General features: G+C 48.7%; 1 protein-coding gene across 4 annotated transcripts in view; it reads left to right on the top strand.

The window, feature by feature from the left end:
* The window catches only part of spire1a (spire-type actin nucleation factor 1a), a 70,354-nt gene that overhangs the window by 34,698 nt on the left and 15,419 nt on the right, over positions 1-20,237 (top strand). For 3 of the 4 annotated variants that reach the window (XR_011671659.1, XM_071374378.1, XM_071374377.1), the window contains exons 9-14: positions 4,812-4,910; positions 9,155-9,300; positions 11,461-11,542; positions 12,162-12,304; positions 14,099-14,134; positions 17,454-17,591. Coding sequence is in view for 3 of the 4 variants with exons in the window: in XM_071374378.1 (XP_071230479.1) it covers positions 4,812-4,910; positions 9,155-9,300; positions 11,461-11,542; positions 12,162-12,304; positions 14,099-14,134; positions 17,454-17,591 (644 nt within the window). In the remaining variant the exon portion in view is untranslated. The remainder of the gene's footprint in view (positions 1-4,811; positions 4,911-9,154; positions 9,301-11,460; positions 11,543-12,161; positions 12,305-14,098; positions 14,135-17,453; positions 17,592-20,237) is intronic. The other variant, XM_071374379.1, reaches the window with a different exon arrangement.

Genomic DNA, 20,237 nt, shown 5'->3' with positions numbered 1-20,237 from the left:
ATTTAGAGGGTAAGTTGGTCAGGATGATATCTAAGAGGGTGCCCATGGTTACGGATTTAGGGTTGTACCTGGTAGGTTCCTTGATAATTTGTGAGATTGAGGGCATCTAGCTTAGATTGTAGGACGGCCGGGGTGTTGACCTCTCTGGTATAAGTGGGACGGTAGCGTCCCACCTCGACAGCAGCCAGTGAAATTGCAGGGCGCCAAATTCAAAACAACAGAAATCCCATAATTAAAATTCCTCAAACCTACAAGTATTTTACACCATTTTAAAGATACACTTGTTGTAAATCCAACCACAGTGTCCGATTTCAAAAAGGCTTTACAGAGAAAGCACACCATGCGGTTATGTTAGGTCAGCGCCTAGTCACAGAAAACCATACAGCCATTTTCCAGCCAAGGCTAGGGCTCACAAAAGTCAGAAATTATTAAATGAATCACTAACCTTTGATCTTCATCAGATGGCACTCACAGGACTTCATGTTACACAATAAATGTTTTTTTTTGTTCGATAATGTCCCTCTTTATGTCCAAAAACCTCCTTTTTGTTGGTGCGTTTAGTTCAGAAATCCAAAGGCACAAAGCGCGCTCTCAACATCCAGACAAAAAAGTACAATAAAAGTTAGTAGAAACATGTCAGAAATCAATCCTCAGGTTGTTTTTGTCATAAATAATCAATAATATTTCAACCGGACAAAAGCTTCGTCAATAGAAAAGGAGAAACAAGAAAGGTGCGTTCCCGATCATGCGCTGGACTCGTGTCTGGAAATGTCCAGTGTCCACTCATTGAAAGTGCTGTATCTCCCTCATTTTTCAGAGTTAAAGCCTGAAACAATGCATAAAGACTGGCCACGTGTAGAGGAAGCCATAGAGATCATGAACTGGGTCCCAAGTCTTTGTATGGTGGATAGGCTTTCAATGGAAACACAGCCTTTCAAAATAATAGTACTTGCTGGTTGGATTTTCCTCAGGTTTTCACCTGCCATATCAGTTCTGTTTTACTCACAGACAGTATTTTATATGCATATTCTAGCTTCTGGGCCTGTGTATCAGGCAGTTTAATTTGGGCACGCTTTTCATCCAAAATTCCGAATGTTGCCCCCTACCCTAGAGAAGTTCAGCATGTCCCAGTTTAGGTCACCTAACAGTACGAACACTGAAGATCGATGGGGGGGGGGGGGGCAATCAATTAACATATGGTTTCCACGGCACAGCTGGGGGCTGAGGGGGGTCTGTAACAAGCGGCAATGGTGAGAGACTTGTTTCTGTAAAGGTGGATTTAAAAAATTTGGGCACAGACCTGGATAGTAGGACAGAACTCTGCAGGCTATCTCTGCAGTAGATTGCAACTCCGCCCCCTTTGGCAGTTCTGTCTGAAAATGTTATAGTTATTGATGGGAATTTCAGGATTTTTGGTGGCCTTCCTTAGCCAGGATTCAGACACGGCAAGGACATCAGGTTTGGTGAAGTGTGCTAAAGTAGTGAATTAAACAAACTCAGGGAGGAGGCTTCTGATGTTAACATGCGTGAAACTAATGCTTTTACGGTTAGTCAACAAATGCGCCTGGGGAAGCGCCTGGGGAAGCGCCTGGGGAATAGGTGTGGTACTAGGGCCTGGGTTAACCTCTACATCACCAGAGGATAAGGGTACGGCTAAATGCTATACGAACTGGTCGTCTAGTGCGTTCGGAACAGAGTAAAAGGAGCAGGTTTCTGGGCGTGGTAGAATATATTCAAGGCATAATGTACAGACAAGGGTAGGATGTGAGTACAGTGGAGGTAAACCTAGGCGTTGAGTGACGATTAGATAGGTTTTGTCTCTAGAGGCACCATTTAAGCCAGGTGAAGTCACGGCATGTGTGGAGGGTGGAACAAAAGGGTTAGCTAAGGCATATTGAGCAGGGCTGGAGGCTCTACAGTGAAATAAGACAAATCACTAACCAAAACAGCAATAGACAAGGCATATTGACATTAGGGAGAGGCATGTGCAGCCGAGTGATCATAGGGTCCAGTGAGTAGCTAGGCGAGCTGGAGGCACAGCGATTCAGACAGCTAGCAGGCCGGGGCTAGCAGATGGGCCTCAAGGGGACGTTGCAACATGATGCAGCCCAGACTACCAGTGCAGGCTAGCAGTGAGTTAGTGAAGCTAACGCGGTGAGTTAGTGGAGCCCAAACTCCAATTCAGTAAGTCAAATCACCGTTTCCCTTGTGTTCATTAAATTACTGTGACAATATCACCCCCCATCTGATGAATGTCATGTTCAACTTATCACATCTACCAGGTTCAGACCCACAGACAGACATGCTTTAAAGTAATCCACTGGCAGCCGTCTGCCTTCCTGCCTTCAGACCCAGTCAGTGTTTCACAGAGCTGAGTGAGACTGAAACCAGGACAGTTAACAGCTCCTCAGTGGACCTCCTGCCATCTCTATACACTCTAACATTGACAGTTAACAGCTCCTCAGTGGAACTCCTGCCATCTCTATACACTCTAACATTGACAGTTAACAGCTCCTCACTGGACCTCCTGCCATCTCTATACACTCTAACATTGACAGTTAACAGCTCCTCAGTGGACCTCCTGCCATCTCTATACACTCTAACATTGACAGTTAACAGCTCCTCACTGGACCTCCTGCCATCTCTATACACTCTAACATTGAATGCTTCCATCAGACCTGCTTTCCTCTCTCCAATGCTCTCTTCTCCCATGTTATGGATGAGTAGGGATATGGTTGGGTGGATCTTTGGTATGGTGGGGTCATGGTGGGGTCGGGTCATGGTGGGGTTGGGTGGATCTTTGGTATGGTGGGGTCATGGTGGGGTGGGGTCATGGTGGGGTGGGGTGGATCTTTGGTATGGTGGAGTGGGGTCATGGTGGGGTGGGGTTGGGTCATGGTGGGGTGGGGTCATGGTGGGGTAATGGTGGGGTTGGGTGGATCTTTGGTATGGTGGGGTAATGGTGGGGTCATGTCATGGGGAGGTAATGGTGGGGCAGGGTAATGGTTGGGTGGGGTAATGGTGGGGTAATGGTTGGATGGGGTAATGGTGGGGTAATGGTAGGGTGGGGTAATGGTAGGGTGGGGTAATGGTAGGGTGGGGTAATGGTGGGGTAATGGTAGGGTGGGGTAATGGTAGGGTGGGGTAATGGTTGGGTTATGCTAGGGTTATATTATGGTTGGGTTGGTTTAGGGGTATAGTTGGGTAGGGTTATATTATGATCAGGTATGGTTAGTGCAGTGCTAACTAAGTGCTTCCTAGAGGGGACGGATTACCCTGTAACACTAAAGGCTGCCTGCCTGGCCTGTCCATCATAATTCACTGTGGCATACAGTGCCTTGGGAAAGTATTCAGACCCCTTGACTTTTTCCACATTTTGCTACGTTACAGCCTTTTTCTAACATGGAATAAATCGTTTTTTTCCTCATCGATGTATACACAATACCCCACAATGACAAATCAAAAACTGAAATATCACATTTACATAAGTATTCAGACCCTTTACTCAGTACTTTGTTGAAGAACCTTTGGCAGCGATTAGAGCCTTGCATCACGACTGGGTATGACGCTACAAGCTTGGCGCACCTGTATTTGGGGAGTTTCTCCCATTCTTCTCTGCAGATCCTCTCAAGCTCTGTTAGGTTGGATGGGGAGTGTCTCTGCACAGCTATTTTCAGGTCTCTCCAGAGATGTTCGATAGGGTTCAAGTCCGGGCTCTGGCTGGGCCACTCAAAGACATTCAGAGACTTGTCCTGAAGCCACTCTTGCGTTGTTTTAGCTGTGTGCTTAAGGCCATTGTCCTATTGGAGGGTGAACCTTCGCCCCAGTCTGAGGTCTCAAGCGCTCTGGAGCAGGTTTACATCAAGAATCTCTCAATACTTTGCTCCATCTTTGCCTCGATCCTGATTAGTTTCCCAGTCCCTGCCACTGAAAAATATCCCCACAGCATGATGCTGCCACCACCATGCTTCACCTTAGGGTTGGTGTCAGGTTTCATCCAGTCGTGATGCTTGGCATTCAGGCCAAAGAGTTCAATCTTGGTTTCATCAGACCAGAGTATCTTTTCTCTCATGGTCTGAGAGTCTTTAGGTGCCTTTTGGCAAACTCCAAGCAGGCTGTCATGTGCCTTTTACTGAGGAGTGGCTTCTGTCGGGCCACTCTACCGTAAAGGCCTGATTGGTGGAGTGCTGCAGAGATGGTTGTCCTTCTGGAAGGTTCTCCCATCTCCACAGAGGAACTCTGGAGCTCTGTCATAGTGACCATCGGGTTCTTGGTCACCTCCCTGACCAAGGCCCTTGTCCCCCAATTGCTCAGTTTGGCCGGGCAGCCAGCTCTCAGAGTCTTGGTGGTTCTGAACTTCTTCCATTTAAGAATGGTGGAGGCCACTGTGTTCTTGGGGACCTTCAATGCTGCAGACATTTTTTGGTACCCTTCCCCAGATCTGTGTTTCGACACAATCCTGTCTCGGCACTCTACGGACAATGGCTTGGTTTTTACTCTTGACATGCATTGTCAACTGTGGGACCTTATATAGACAGGTGTGTGCCTTTCCAAATCATGTCCAATCAATTGAATTTACCACAGGTGTACTTCAATCAAGTTGTAGAAACATCTCAAGGATGATCAATGGCAACAGGATGCACCTGAGCTCAATTTCGAGTCTCATAGCAAAGGGTCTGAATACTTATGTAAATAAGGTATTTGTTTTTTATTTTTAATACATTTTTCTAAACAAAATTTCTAAACATGTTTTCGCTTTGTCATTATTGTGTATTGTGTGTCGATTGCTGAACTTTTTTTTTATTTTTTAGGAAGAACCGGTGTTGATGACCGGACCATATTGGAGATGTTCCCTCCTATAGGAGCAGTCAAAAGCATCAGCATCCCTCAAGATCCGAACCGCAGCTCAGGTATTAGTACTGTTCTCACACCTTCACCTGTGTGTCTGTGTGAGATGATGTACATAGTGAGTGGAAATGTATTTCAGAATACTACCAAATAGTATCTGTAAAATCAACTGTCTTCGTGGGCATCTATGTGCGTCACTCTTGCGTCTTTACTGACGGTATCATCAATATTTAGTTGAGTTTTCCTTCTCGACAGTAATAATTGATGTTGCCTCTAGAGGTAAACTAGTTTAACCCAATGAGTCCCATCGTAATGCTGGTGCCTTTTTTTAAATCAAATCAAATCAAATTTATTAGTCACATACACATGGTTAGCAGATGTTAATGCGAGTGTAGCGAAATGCTTGTGCTTCTAGTTCCGACAATGCAGTAATAACAACAAGTAATCTAACCTAACAATTCCGCAACTACTACCTTATACACGCAAGTGTAAAGGGATAAAGAATATGTACATAAAGATATATGAATGAGTGATGGTACAGACGGCATAGGCAAGGTGCAGTAGATGGTATAGAGTACAGTATATACATATGAGATGAGTAATGTAGGGTATGTAAACATAAAGTGGCATAGTTTAAAGTGGCTAGTGGTCCATGTATTACATAAGATGGCAAGATGCAGTAGATGATATAGAGTACAGTATATACATATACATAAGAGATGTGTAATGTAGGGTATGTAAACATTATATTAGGTGGCATTGTTTAAAGTGGCTGGTGGTACATTTTTACATAATTTCCATCAATTCCCATTTTTAAGGTGGCTGGAGCTGAGTCAGTTTGTTGGCAGCGGCCGCTAAATGTTAGTGGTGGCTGTTTAACAGTCTGATGGCCTTGAGATAGAAGCTGTTTTTCAGTCTCTCGGTCCCTGCTTGGATGCACCTGTACTGACCTCGCCTTCTGGATGATAGCGGGGTGAACAGGTAGTGGCTTGGGTGGTTGTTGTCCTTGATGATCTTTATGGCCTTCCTGTGACATCGGGTGGTGTAGGTGTCCTGGAGGGCAGGTAGTTTGCCCCGGGTGATGCGTTCTGCCGACCTCACTACCCTCTGGAGAGCCTTACGGTTGTGTGCGGAGCAGTTGCCGTACCAGGCGGTGATACAGCCCGACAGGATGCTCTCGATTGTGCATCTGTAGAAGTTTGTGAGTGCTTTTGGTGACAAGCCGAATTTCTTCAGCCTCCTGAGGTTGAAGAGGCGCTGCTGCGCCTTCTTCACAACGCTGTCTGTGTGGGTGGACCAATTCAGTTTGTCCGTGATGTGTACACCGAGGAACTTAAAACTTTCCACCTTCTCCACTACTGACCCGTCGATGTGGATAGGGGGGTGCTCCCTCTGCTGTTTCCTGAAGTCCACAATCATCTCCTTTGTTTTGTTGACGTTGAGTGTGAGGTTATTTTCCTGACACCACACTCCGAGGGCCCTCACCACCTCCCTGTAGGCCGTCTCGTCGTTGTTGGTAATCAAGCCTACCACTGTAGTGTCGTCCGCAAACTTGATGATTGAGTTGGAGGCGTGCATGGCCACGCAGTCGTGGGTGAACAGGGAGTACAGGAGAGGGCTCAGAACGCACCCTTGTGGGGCCCCAGTGTTGAGGATCAGCGGGGTGGAGATGTTGTTACCTACCCTCACCACCTGGGGGCGGCCCGTCAGGAAGTCCAGGACCCAGTTGCACAGGGCGGGGTCGAGGCCCAGGGTCTCGAGCTTGATGACGAGTTTGGAGGGTACTATGGTGTTAAATGCTGAGCTGTAGTCGATGAACAGCATTCTCACATAGGTATTCCTCTTGTCCAGATGGGTTAGGGCAGTGTGCAGTGTGGTTGCGATTGCGTCGTCTGTGGACCTATTGGGTCGGTAAGCAAATTGGAGTGGGTCTAGGGTGTCCGGTAGGGTGGAGGTGATATGGTCCTTGACTAGTCTCTCAAAGCACTTCATGATGACAGAAGTGAGTGCTACGGGGCGGTAGTCGTTTAGCTCAGTTACCTTAGCTTTCTTGGGAACAGGAACAATGGTGGCCCTCTTGAAGCATGTGGGAACAGCAGACTGGGCTAAGGATTGATTGAATATGTCCGTAAACACACCAGCCAGCTGGTCTGCGCATGCTCTGAGGACGCGGCTGGGAATGCCGTCTGGGCCTGCAGCCTTGCGAGGGTTAACACGTTTAAATGTTTTACTCACCTCGGCTGCAGTGAAGGAGAGCCCGCAGGTTTTGGTAGTGGGCCGTGTCAGTTGCACTGTATTATCCTCAAAGCGGGCAAAAAAGGTATTTAGCCTGTCTGGGAGCAAGACATCCTGATCCGCGACGGGGCTGCTTTTCTTTTTGTAATCCGTGATAGACTGTAGACCCTGCCACATACCCCTTGTGTCTGAGCTGTTGAATTGCGATTCAATTTTGTCTCTGTACTGGGACTTAGCCTGTTTGATAGCCTTGCGGAGAGAATAGCTACACTGTGTGTATTCGGTCATGTTTCCGGTCACCTTGCCCTGGTTAAAAGCAGTGGTTCGCGCTTTCAGTTTCACGCGAATGCTGCCGTTAATCCACGGTTTCTGGTTTGGGAATGTTTTAATCGTTGCTCTGGGTACGACATCGTCAATGCACTTCCTAATGAACTCGCTCACCGAATCTGCATATTCATCATTGTTGTTGTTGGACGCCGTGCGGAACATATTCCAATCCGCGTGATCAAAGCAGTCTTGAAGCGTGGATTCAGATTGGTCGGACCAGCGTTGAACAGACCTGAGCGCGGGAGCTTGTAGTTTTAATTTCTGTTTGTAGGCTGGAATCAACAAAATGGAGTCGTGGTCAGCTTTTCCGAAAGGAGGGCGGGGGAGGGCCTTATATGCGTCGCGGAAGTTAGTATAACAATGGTCCAGAGTTCTGCCAGCCCTGGTCGGACAATCGATGTGCTGATAGAATTTAGGGAGTTTTGTTTTTAGATTAGCCTTGTTAAAATCCCCAGCTACGATGAATGCAGCCTCAGGGTGTGTGGTTTCCAGTTTACAGAGAGTCAGATAGAGTTCGTTCAGGGCCATCGATGTGTCTGCTTGGGGGGGAATATATACGGCTGTGATTATGACCGAAGTGAATTCCCTTGGTAGATAATGCGGTCTACATTTGATTGTGAGGAGTTCTAGATCAGGTGAACAGAATGACTTTAGTTCCTGAGTGTTGTTATGATGGTCACACCACGTCTCGTTAATCATGAGGCATACCCCCCCGCCCCTCTTCTTACCAGAAAGATGTATGTTTCTGTCTGCGCGATGCGTGAAGAAACCAGCTGGCTGCACCGACTCCGTTAGCGTCTTTTCAGTTAGCCATGTTTCCGTGAAGCAGAGCACGTTGCAATCCCTGATGTCTCTCTCGAATGTTACCCGTGCTCGGATTTCATCGACCTTATTCTCAAGAGACTGGACATTGGCGAGTAGTATGCTAGGGAGTGGAGCGCGATGTGCTCGTCTCCGAAGCCTGACCAGGAGACCGCTACGTTTGCCCCTTTTTCGGCGTCGTGTAGCTTCGCCGGCTGGGATCAGGTCCATTGTATTGGGTGGAAGGCAAGACACTGGATCCGTTTCGGGAAAGTCATATTCCTGGTAGGAAGGGTGGTTAGTTGACGTTAATCGTATATTCAGTAGTTCCTCCCGGCTGTATGTAATGAAACTTAAGATCACCCGGGGTACCAATGTAAGAAATAACACATAGAAAAACAAAATACTGCATATTTTCCAAGGAACGCGAAGCGAGGCAGCCATCCTGTTCGGCGCCGGAAGTTAAGCGTTAAACATTGTGTTTCTGTACTTACAGCGTTTATACAATTCCACTAAGCTATATGGAATTGTTTTAAGAAGGTCATACCAAACATCATTTTGATTTAGAATTCTAGGACTCCTTGAAGTATAAAACATGTATACATAATGATATGATTAATGTTTAGTTGGCCTTTCTGCTATTAGCCCATACAAACGCATTGAATAACAGATTGACCATATGGAACAAGAGCCCCCCCAACCCCCCCCAAAATATTGTTTTAAAGGAGGTTTGTTCTGAAGTGTCTGTCCTATATCTGAGAGACATAAGAAAGATCAGGACACAATTTTTTTTTGACCTGTATTTAACCCCTTATTTTAGGCACTGAACAGTCTACAGTACCAGTTTGGACAGAACTACTCATTCAATGGTTTCTCTTTAGTTTTTCTATTTTCTTGTCTCCCTGTGACTGTTTTCCTCTGTCCTCTCTGACTCCTCCCACAGACCTGTCCACTCCAGATGCCCCCAGGAAGCACGTCGCCAGCACCCTGTCCTGTCCACCAGCTCCCGGGCTGGGAGGGGCTCTGTGTCAGAGGAAGAGGCTCCTGAAGGCACCCACGCTGGCTGAACTGGGAAGCTCAGAGTCTGATGTACGTGTGTGAGAGAGAGTGGGGACAGTGTGTGTGGCTAGAATGCGATTGTTTGTGTTATTCATACATCCAGCCCGCGTCTAGTTCATACATCACCTACACCAAAGCCTCTTTTCTACAACGAGGAGTACAAGAAAGCTCTTGACTTGCACACAGAAACAAGTGTTTCTAGTCCTTTATCCAGCCCGCGTCTCGTTCTTAGTATCCGCCGGGCGTCTCGTTCTTAGTATCCGCGGTGCGTCTCGTTCTTAGTATCCGCGGTGCGTCTCGTTCTTAGTATCCGCCGTGCGTCTCGTTCTTAGTATCCGCGGTGCGTCTCGTTCTTAGTATCCGCGGGGCGTCTCGTTCTTAGTATCCGCGGGGCGTCTCGTTCTTAGTATCCGCGGGGCGTCTCGTTCTTAGTATCCGCGGGGCGTCTCGTTCTTAGTATCCGCCGTGCGTCTCGTTCTTAGTATCCGCCGTGCGTCTCGTTCTTAGTATCCGCCGTGCGTCTCGTTCTTAGTATCCGCGGGGCGTCTCGTTCTTAGTATCCGCGGGGCGTCTCGTTCTTAGTATCCGCGGTGCGTCTGGTTCTTAGTATCCGCGGTGCGTCTCGTTCTTAGTATCCGCCGGGCGTCTCGTTCTTAGTATCCGCCGGGCGTCTCGTTCTTAGTACCCGCCGTGCGTCTCGTTCTTAGTATCCGCGGTGCGTCTCGTTCTTAGTATCCGCGGGGCGTCTCGTTCTTAGTATCCGCGGGGCGTCTCGTTCTTAGTATCCGCGGGGCGTCTCGTTCTTAGTATCCGCGGGGCGTCTCGTTCTTAGTATCCGCCGTGCGTCTCGTTCTTAGTATCCGCCGTGCGTCTCGTTCTTAGTATCCGCCGTGCGTCTCGTTCTTAGTATCCGCGGGGCGTCTCGTTCTTAGTATCCGCGGGGCGTCTCGTTCTTAGTATCCGCGGTGCGTCTGGTTCTTAGTATCCGCGGTGCGTCTCGTTCTTAGTATCCGCCGGGCGTCTCGTTCTTAGTATCCGCGGGTCGTCTCGTTCTTAGTACCCGCCGTGCGTCTCGTTCTTAGTATCCGCGGTGCGTCTCGTTCTTAGTGTCCGCGGTGCGTCTGGTTCTTAGTGTCCGCCGTGCGTCTCGTTCTTAGTGTCCGCCGTGCGTCTCGTTCTTAGTATCCGCCGTGCGTCTCGTTCTTAGTGTCCGCGGTGCGTCTCGTTCTTAGTGTCCGCGGTGCGTCTCGTTCTTAGTATCCGCCGTGCGTCTCGTTCTTAGTATCCGCCGTGCGTCTCGTTCTTAGTATCCGCCGGGCGTCTCGTTCTTAGTATCCGCCGGGCGTCTCGTTCTTAGTGTCCGCGGGGCGTCTCGTTCTTAGTGTCCGCGGTGCGTCTGGTTCTTAGTATCCTCCGTGCGTCTCGTTCTTAGTGTCCGCGGTGCGTCTGGTTCTTAGTATCCTCCGTGCGTCTCGTTCTTAGTGTCCGCGGTGCGTCTCGTTCTTAGTTTCCGCGGTGCGTCTGGTTCTTAGTATCCTCCGTGCGTCTCGTTCTTAGTGTCCGCGGTGCGTCTGGTTCTTAGTATCCTCCGTGCGTCTCGTTCTTAGTGTCCGCCGTGCGTCTCGTTCTTAGTGTCCGCCGTGCGTCTCGTTCTTAGTGTCCGCGGTGCGTCTGGTTCTTAGTATCCGCGGTGCGTCTCGTTCTTAGTATCCGCCGGGCGTCTCGTTCTTAGTATCCGCGGTGCGTCTCGTTCTTAGTATCCGCCGGGCGTCTCGTTCTTAGTATCCGCGGTGCGTCTCGTTCTTAGTGTCCGCGGTGCGTCTGGTTCTTAGTATCCGCGGTGCGTCTCGTTCTTAGTATCCGCCGGGCGTCTCGTTCTTAGTATCCGCGGTGCGTCTCGTTCTTAGTATCCGCCGGGCGTCTCGTTCTTAGTATCCGCGGGTCGTCTCGTTCTTAGTACCCGCCGGGCGTCTCGTTCTTAGTACCCGCCGTGCGTCTCGTTCTTAGTATCCGCGGTGCGTCTCGTTCTTAGTGTCCGCGGTGCGTCTCGTTCTTATTTATCCAGTGGCAGAAATGAGTCGACATTGTCACCTGAAATGATCATGTTTGCTGAGGAGCAGGTTAGTCTCTTTTGTAATGGTTGTAATGGTAGTCTGTCTACATCAGTCATGTGTATCTCCTCATTAACAGGATGAGCCCAGTCACAGCTCCTCCAGTATGTCATCATCCATGTTGGACGCCTCGTCTCCGGGATCTGTCCTGGGGAAGAACAGTAAGATACCTTCACTCTCTTTTTGTTGTATTTATATAATGTTCACAATGAATTCATAAACCGTTCCATATTCCACAAAAACATACACATTTATTGAATGGCAAAGTACATTCCATAACACCATGTATACTAGCTAGGACACTAGATCCGTCCACTCTTTGAAGGCTCCTAAGGTACAGAATACTAATGAAGCATCCCAAATGGCAAACTATTCACTAGATAGTGCACTACTGTTTTTATCAAGTTATTGATATTTGAAAGATTATACAGACAATACATACAAACCGGTAGAAGGCAAAACACAGTGATCCCCCTAGCACATCAAACCCACCCCTCATGCTCCAACAGAGCCCTACCCAAATACCAGACTTTATATATATATATATATAGTCCTATGGGCCCTGGTCAAATGTAGTGCACTACTTTAGTCCTATGGGTCCTGGTCAAATGTAGTGCACTACTTTAGTCCTATTAGTCCTGGTCAAATGTAGTGCACTACACTATCAAACTGCCTGTCTCAACTCTCTCTCTCTCCCCTCCTGAACTCTGTAATCTTACTGTTCTCTCTCTCTCCCCTCCTGAACTCTGTAATCTTACTGTTCTCCCCCCCCCCCTCCAGCACCCCCTAGGTTCCTGCCCATCACCATGACTCCCCAGCCTGACAGTCGCCCCTCCCCTCAGAGGAGACACTCCATTGAGAAGGAGACCCCCACCAGCGTACGACCCTTCACAGCCCCCACCAGACAGAGCTCCAAGTCTCTGGTATGTACACTACTGTGTGCTGCAAACAGTCAAGCCTCTCATGGTATTATAGTGTACACTACTATTATAGTGTACACTACTTCACTACTGTGAAGAGGCGACTCCAGGATGCTGGCCTTCTAGTCAGAGTTGCAAAGAAAAAGCTTTATCTCAGACTGGCCAATAAAAAGAAAAGATTAAGATGGGCAAAAGAACACAGACACTGGTCAGAGGAACTCTGCCTAGAAGGCCAGCGTCCCGGAGTCGTCTCTTCACTGTTGATGTTGAGACTGGTGTTTTGCGGGTACTATTTAATGAAGCTACCAGTTGTGGACTTGTGAGGCGTCTGTTTCTCAAACTAGACACTCTAATGTACTTGTCCTCCTGCTCAGTTGTGCACCGGGGCCTCCCACTCCTCTTTCTATTCTGGTTAGAGACAGTTTGAGCTGTTCTGTGAAGGGAATAGTACACAGCGTTGTACGAGATCTTCAGTTTCTTGGCAATTTCTCGCATGGAATAGCCTTCATTTCTCAGAACAAGAATAGACTGACGAGTTTCAGAAGAAAGGTCTTTGTTTCGGGCCATTTTGAGCCTGTAATCAAACCCACAAATGCTGATGCTCCAGATACTCAACTAGTCTAAAGAAGGCTAGTTTTATTGCTTCTTTAATAACAGTTTTCAGCTGTGCTAACATAGTTGCAAAAGGGTTTTCTAGTGATCAATTAGCCTTTTTAAAATGATAAACTTGGATTAGCAAACACAACGTGCCATTGGAACACAGGATTGATGGTTGCTGATAATGGACCTCTGTACGTCTATGGCTGATTTTTTAATTTCTTTTTTAAATGGAATATCTACGTTTCCAGCTACAATGGTCATTTACAACATTAACAATGTCTACACGGTGTTTCTGATAAATGTTATATTTCATTGGACAAAAAATGACCTTTTCTTTCAAAAACAAGGTCATTTCTAAGTGAGCCCAAACGTTTGAACGGTAGTGTACCTTACCATCTCTACCTTCAGAACCAACTACCTGCCTTACCATCTCTACCTTCAGAACCAACTACCTGCCTTACCATCTCTACCATCAGAACCAACTACCTACCTTACCATCTCTACCTTCAGAACCAACTACCTACCTTACCATCTCTACCTTCAGAACCAACTACCTACCTTACCATCTCTACACCTTCAGAACCAACTACCTACCTACCTTACCATCTCTACACCTTCAGAACCAACTACCTACCTACCTTACCATCTCTACACCTTCAGAACCAACTACCTACCTACCTTACCATCTCTACACCTTCAGAACCAACTACCTACCTACCTTACCATCTCTACACCTTCAGAACCAACTACCTACCTGCCTTACCATCTCTACACCTTCAGAACCAACTACCTACCTGCCTTACCATCTCTACACCTTCAGAACCAACTACCTACCTGCCTTACCATCTCTACACCTTCAGAACCAACTACCTACCTGCCTTACCATCTCTACACCTTCAGAACCAACTACCTACCTGCCTTACCATCTCTACACCTTCAGAACCAACTACCTACCTGCCTTACCATCTCTACACCTTCAGAACCAACTACCTACCTGCCTTACCATCTCTACACCTTCAGAACCAACTACCTACCTGGTAGACAGTGGTCCTGTCTGTAATACTGAGGAGGAGTCTGGGTAGTGGTCCTGTCTGTAATACTGAGGAGGAGTCTGGGTAGTGGTCCTGTCTGTAATACTGAGGAGGAGTCTGGGTAGTGGTCCTGTCTGTAATACTGAGCTGTTCTATTTCCTGTCAGGTGGAAAACCCCGCCCCCAGCAGTGGTGCTAAGATGGTATGTCATGGATGTATTATTCCACGCTAACTATGGATGCGTTCCAGGTCGTCACCACATTGATGTATAATATAACAATATTCAGAGATTATTGGACCCCAGACTGCAAAAAATGACAACCTGGAACGCACACAATTACTTAATCAATGATCACCTAATACAACGTGTAGTCTTAAAACGAACACTGTTTGGGAACACATTTTAGACTTTTTCCCAACTGACTACATGACTCACTGGGATGTCCTCAGAGCTGCTGTGTTGTTCACTTCTGTTTGTCATTATCAGGCTGGGCTCTGTGTGCTCCCTGGGAATACTATCCTGGTGGGGGTTTATTAACATGACGGGTGTGAGGGGGGGTTAATAACATAACGGGTGTGATGTGGGGGGGTTAATAACATAACGGGTGTGATGTGGGGGTTAATAACATAACGGGTGTGATGTGGGGGGGTTAATAACATAACGGGTGTGATGTGGGGGTTAATAACATGACGGGTGTGATGTGGGGGTTTAATAACATAACGGGTGTGATGTGGGGGGGTTAATAACATAACGGGTGTGATGTGGGGGTTAATAACATAACGGGTGTGATGTGGGGGTTAATAACATAACGGGTGTGATGTGGGGGGGTTAATAACATAACGGGTGTGATGTGGGGGGGTTAATAACATAACGGGTGTGATGTGGGGGGGTTAATAACATAACGGGTGTGATGTGGGGGTTAATAACATAACTGGTGTGATGTGGGGGTTAATAACATAACGGGTGTGATGTGGGGGTTAATAACATAACGGGTGTGATGGGGGGGTTAATAACATAACGGGTGTGATGTGGGGGGGTTAATAACATAACGGGTGTGATGTGGGGGTTAATAACATAACGGGTGTGATGTGGGGGTTAATAACATAACGGGTGTGATGTGGGGGTTTAGTAACTTAACGGCGGTGATGTGGGGGTTTAGTAACATAACGGCTGTGATGTGGGGGTTTAGTAACATAACGGCGGTGATGTGGGGGTTAATAACATAACGGCGGTGATGTGGGGGTTTAGTAACATAACGGCTGTGATGTGGGGGTTTAGTAACATAACGGCTGTGATGTTGGGGGTTTAATAACATAACGGGTGTGATGTGGTGGTGGGGGTTTAATTACATAACGGGTGTGATGTGGGGGTTTAATAACATGACGGGTGTGATGTGGGGGTTTAGTAACTTAACGGCGGTGATGTGGGGGTTTAGTAACATAACGGCTGTGATGTGGGGGTTTAGTAACTTAACGGCGGTGATGTGGGGGTTTAGTAACATAACGGGTGTGATGTGGGGGTTTAGTAACTTAACGGCGGTGATGTGGGGGTTTAGTAACATAACGGCTGTGATGTGGGGGTTTAGTAACATAACGGCTGTGATGTGGGGGGTTTAATAACATAACGGGTGTGATGTGGGGGTTTAGTAACTTAACGGCTGTGATGTGGGGGGGTTTATTAACATAACGGCTGTGATGTGGGGGGGTTTATTAACATAACGGCTGTGATGTGGGGGTTTAATAACACAACGGGTGTGATGTGGTGGTTTAAATACATAACGGGTGTGATGTGGTGGTGGGGGTTAATAACACAACGGGTGTGATGTGGGGGTTTAGTAACATAACAGGTGTGATGTGGGGGTTTAGTAACAACGGGTGTGATGTGGGGGTTAATAACACAACGGGTGTGATGTGGGGGGTTTAATAACACAACGTGTGTGATGTGGGGGGTTTAATAACACAACGGGTGTGATGTGGGGGGTTTAATAACACAACGGGTGTGATGTGGGGGGTTTAATAACACAACGGGTGTTACGGGGGGGTTTAATAACACAACGGGTGTGATGTGGGGGTTTAGTAACAACGGGTGTGATGTGGGGGTTAATAACACAACGGGTGTGATGTGGGGGTTTAATAACACAACGGGTGTGATGTGGGGGGTTTAATAACACAACGGGTGTGATGTGGGGGGTTTAATAACACAACGGGTGTGATGTGGGGGGGTTTAATAACACAACGGGTGTGACGGGGGGGGGGGGGGTTTAATAACACAACGGGTGTGATGGGGGGGGGGTTAATAACACAACGGGTGTGATGTGGGGGTTTAGTAACAACGGGTGTGATGTGGGGGTTAATAACACAACGGGTGTGATGTGGGGGTTTAATAACACAACGGGTGTGATGTGGGGGGTTTAATAACACAACGGGTGTGATGTGGGGGGTTTAATAACACAACGGGTGTGATGTGGGGGGTTTAATAACACAACGGGTGTGATGTGGGGGGTTTAATAACACAACGGGTGTGATGTGGGGGGTTAATAACACAATGGGTGTGATGTGGGGGGTTTAATAACACAACGGGTGTGATGTGGGGGGTTTAATAACACAACGGGTGTGACGGGGGGGTTTAATAACACAATGGGTGTGATGTGGGGGGGTTTAATAACACAACGGGTGTGATGTGGGGGGGTTTAATAACACAACGGGTGTGACGGGGGGGTTTAATAACACAACGGGTGTGATGTGGGGGGGTTTAATAACACAACGGGTGTGATGGGGGGGTTTAATAACACAACGGGTGTGACGGGGGGGGGGGGTTTAATAACACAACGGGTGTGATGGGGGGGGGGGTTAATAACACAACGGGTGTGACTGGGGGGGTTTAATAACACAACGGGTGTGACGGGGGGGGGGGGTTTAATAACACAACGGGTGTGATGGGGGGGGGGTTAATAACACAACGGGTGTGACGGGGGGGGTTGCGGTATTGAGGAGCCGCATGCTCCCATAATGTTTTTTCCCCATGGTAACCAACCACCTCCCATAATGTTTTTTCCCCATGGTAACCAACCACCTCCCATAATGTTTTTTCCCCATGGTAACCAACCACCTCCCATAATGTTTTTTCTCCATGGTAACCAACCACCTCCCATAATGTTTTTTCTCCATGGTAACCAACCACCTCCCATAATGTTTTTTCCCCATGGTAACCAACCCCCTCCCATAATGTTTTTTCCCCATGGTAACCAACCACCTCCCATAATGTTTTTTCCCCATGGTAACCAACCACCTCCCATAATGTTTTTTCTCCATGGTAACCAACCACCTCCCATAATGTTTTTTCTCCATGGTAACCAACCACCTCCCATAATGTTTTTTCTCCATGGTAACCAACCACCTCCATGTTGTGCTGTAGGTTCACTGGAAGATTCTTTGTTAAAGTGATCGTTTTCATGTCAGAGTAGAGGTACAACTGGTCCCACACCTGAAGCTAAACAGCTCTCTCTCTCTGTCTGTTTCAGGAGGACTTCTGCTACCCTGTAGAGTGTCAAGCTCTAACAGTAGAAGAGGTGATGCACATCAGACAGGTTCTGGTCGAAGCTGAGCTGGAGAAGTTCCAACAGTACAAAGACGTCTACAAAGCACTGAGGAAAGGAAAGGTGAGGCCTGTCTAGATACTGTACCAGCAGAGCTAGGCCTGTCTAGATACTGTACCAGCAGGGCTAGGCCTGTCTAGATAATGTACCAGCAGGGCTGGGCCTGTCTAGATAATGTACCAGCAGGGCTAGACCTGTCTAGATACTGTACCAGCAGGGCTAGGCCTGTCTAGATAATGTACCAGCAGGGCTAGGCCTGGGCCTGTCTAGATACTGTACCAGCAGGGCTAGGCCTGGGCCTGTCTAGATACTGTACCAGCAGGGCTGGGCCTGGGCCTGTCTAGATACTGTACCAGCAGGCTTGGGCCTGGGCCTGTCTAGATACTGTACCGGCAGGGCTAGGCCTGTCTAGATACTGTACCGGCAGGGCTAGACCTGTCTAGATACTGTACCGGCAGGGATAGACCTGTCTAGATACTGTACCGGCTGGGCCTGTCTAGATACTGTACCGGCAGGGCTGGGCCTGTCTAGATACTGTACCAGCAGGGCTAGGCCTGTCTAGATACTGTACCAGCAGGGCTAGGCCTGTCTAGATACTGTACCAGCAGGGCTAGGCCTGTCTAGATACTGTACCAGCAGGGCTGGGCCTGTCTAGATACTGTACCAGCAGGGCTGGGCCTGTCTAGATACTGTACCAGCAGGGCTGGGCCTGTCTAGATAATGTACCAGCAGGGCTGGGCCTGTCTAGATAATGTACCAGCAGGGCTGGGCCTGTCTAGATAATGTACCAGCAGGGCTGGGCCTGTCTAGATAATGTACCAGCAGGGCTGGGCCTGTCTAGATAATGTACCAGCAGGGCTGGGCCTGTCTAGATAATGTACCAGCAGGGCTGGGCCTGTCTAGATAATGTACCAGCAGGGCTGGGCCTGTCTAGATAATGTACCAGCAGGGCTGGGCCTGTCTAGATAATGTACCAGCAGGGCTAGGCCTGTCTAGATAATGTACCAGCAGGGCTAGGCCTGTCTAGATAATGTACCAGCAGGGCTAGACCTGTCTAGATACTGTACCAGCAGGCCTGGGCCTGGGCCTGTCTAGATACTGTACCAGCAGGCCTGGGCCTGTCTAGATACTGTACCAGCATGGCTAGACCTGTCTAGATACTGTACCAGCAGGGCTGGACCTGTCTAGATACTGTACCAGCAGGGCTGGACCTGTCTAGATACTGTACCAGCAGGGCTGGACCTGTCTAGATACTGTACCAGCAGGGCTGGACCTGTCTAGATACTGTACCAGCAGGGCTGGACCTGTCTAGATACTGTACCAGCAGGGCTGGACCTGTCTAGATACTGTACCAGCAGGGCTGGACCTGTCTAGATACTGTACCAGCAGGGCTGGACCTGTCTAGATACTGTACCAGCAGGGCTGGACCTGTCTAGATACTGTACCAGCAGGGCTGGACCTGTCTAGATACTGTACCAGCAGGGCTGGACCTGTCTAGATACTGTACCAGCAGGGCTGGACCTGTCTAGATACTGTACCAGCAGGGCTGGACCTGTCTAGATACTGTACCAGCAGGGCTGGACCTGTCTAGATACTGTACCAGCAGGGCTGGACCTGTCTAGATACTGTACCAGCAGGGCTGGACCTGTCTAGATACTGTACCAGCAGGGCTGGACCTGTCTAGATACTGTACCAGCAGGGCTGGACCTGTCTAGATACTGTACCAGCAGGGCTGGACCTGTCTAGATACTGTACCAGCAGGGCTGGACCTGTCTAGATACTGTACCAGCAGGGCTGGACCTGTCTAGATACTGTACCAGCAGGGCTGGACCTGTCTAGATACTGTACCAGCAGGGCTGGACCTGTCTAGATACTGTACCAGCAGGGCTGGACCTGTCTAGATACTGTACCAGCAGGGCTGGACCTGTCTAGATACTGTACCAGCAGGGCTGGACCTGTCTAGATACTGTACCAGCAGGGCTGGACCTGTCTAGATACTGTACCAGCAGGGCTGGACCTGTCTAGATACTGTACCAGCAGGGCTGGACCTGTCTAGATACTGTACCAGCAGGGCTGGACCTGTCTAGATACTGTACCAGCAGGGCTGGACCTGTCTAGATACTGTACCAGCAGGGCTGGACCTGTCTAGATACTGTACCAGCAGGGCTGGACCTGTCTAGATACTGTACCAGCAGGGCTGGACCTGTCTAGATACTGTACCAGCAGGGCTGGACCTGTCTAGATACTGTACCAGCAGGGCTGGACCTGTCTAGATACTGTACCAGCAGGGCTGGACCTGTCTAGATACTGTACCAGCAGGGCTGGACCTGTCTAGATACTGTACCAGCAGGGCTGGACCTGTCTAGATACTGTACCAGCAGGGCTGGACCTGTCTAGATACTGTACCAGCAGGGCTGGACCTGTCTAGATACTGTACCAGCAGGGCTGGACCTGTCTAGATACTGTACCAGCAGGGCTGGACCTGTCTAGATACTGTACCAGCAGGGCTGGACCTGTCTAGATACTGTACCAGCAGGGCTGGACCTGTCTAGATACTGTACCAGCAGGGCTGGACCTGTCTAGATACTGTACCAGCAGGGCTGGACCTGTCTAGATACTGTACCAGCAGGGCTGGACCTGTCTAGATACTGTACCAGCAGGGCTGGACCTGTCTAGATACTGTACCAGCAGGGCTGGACCTGTCTAGAT

The sequence above is a fragment of the Salvelinus alpinus genome, chromosome 29 (assembly GCF_045679555.1).
Source record: "Salvelinus alpinus chromosome 29, SLU_Salpinus.1, whole genome shotgun sequence".
NCBI lineage: Eukaryota > Metazoa > Chordata > Actinopteri > Salmoniformes > Salmonidae > Salvelinus > Salvelinus alpinus.
Note: the sequence above shows the minus strand (reverse complement) of the source record. Positions and strands in the feature narration are given on the sequence as shown.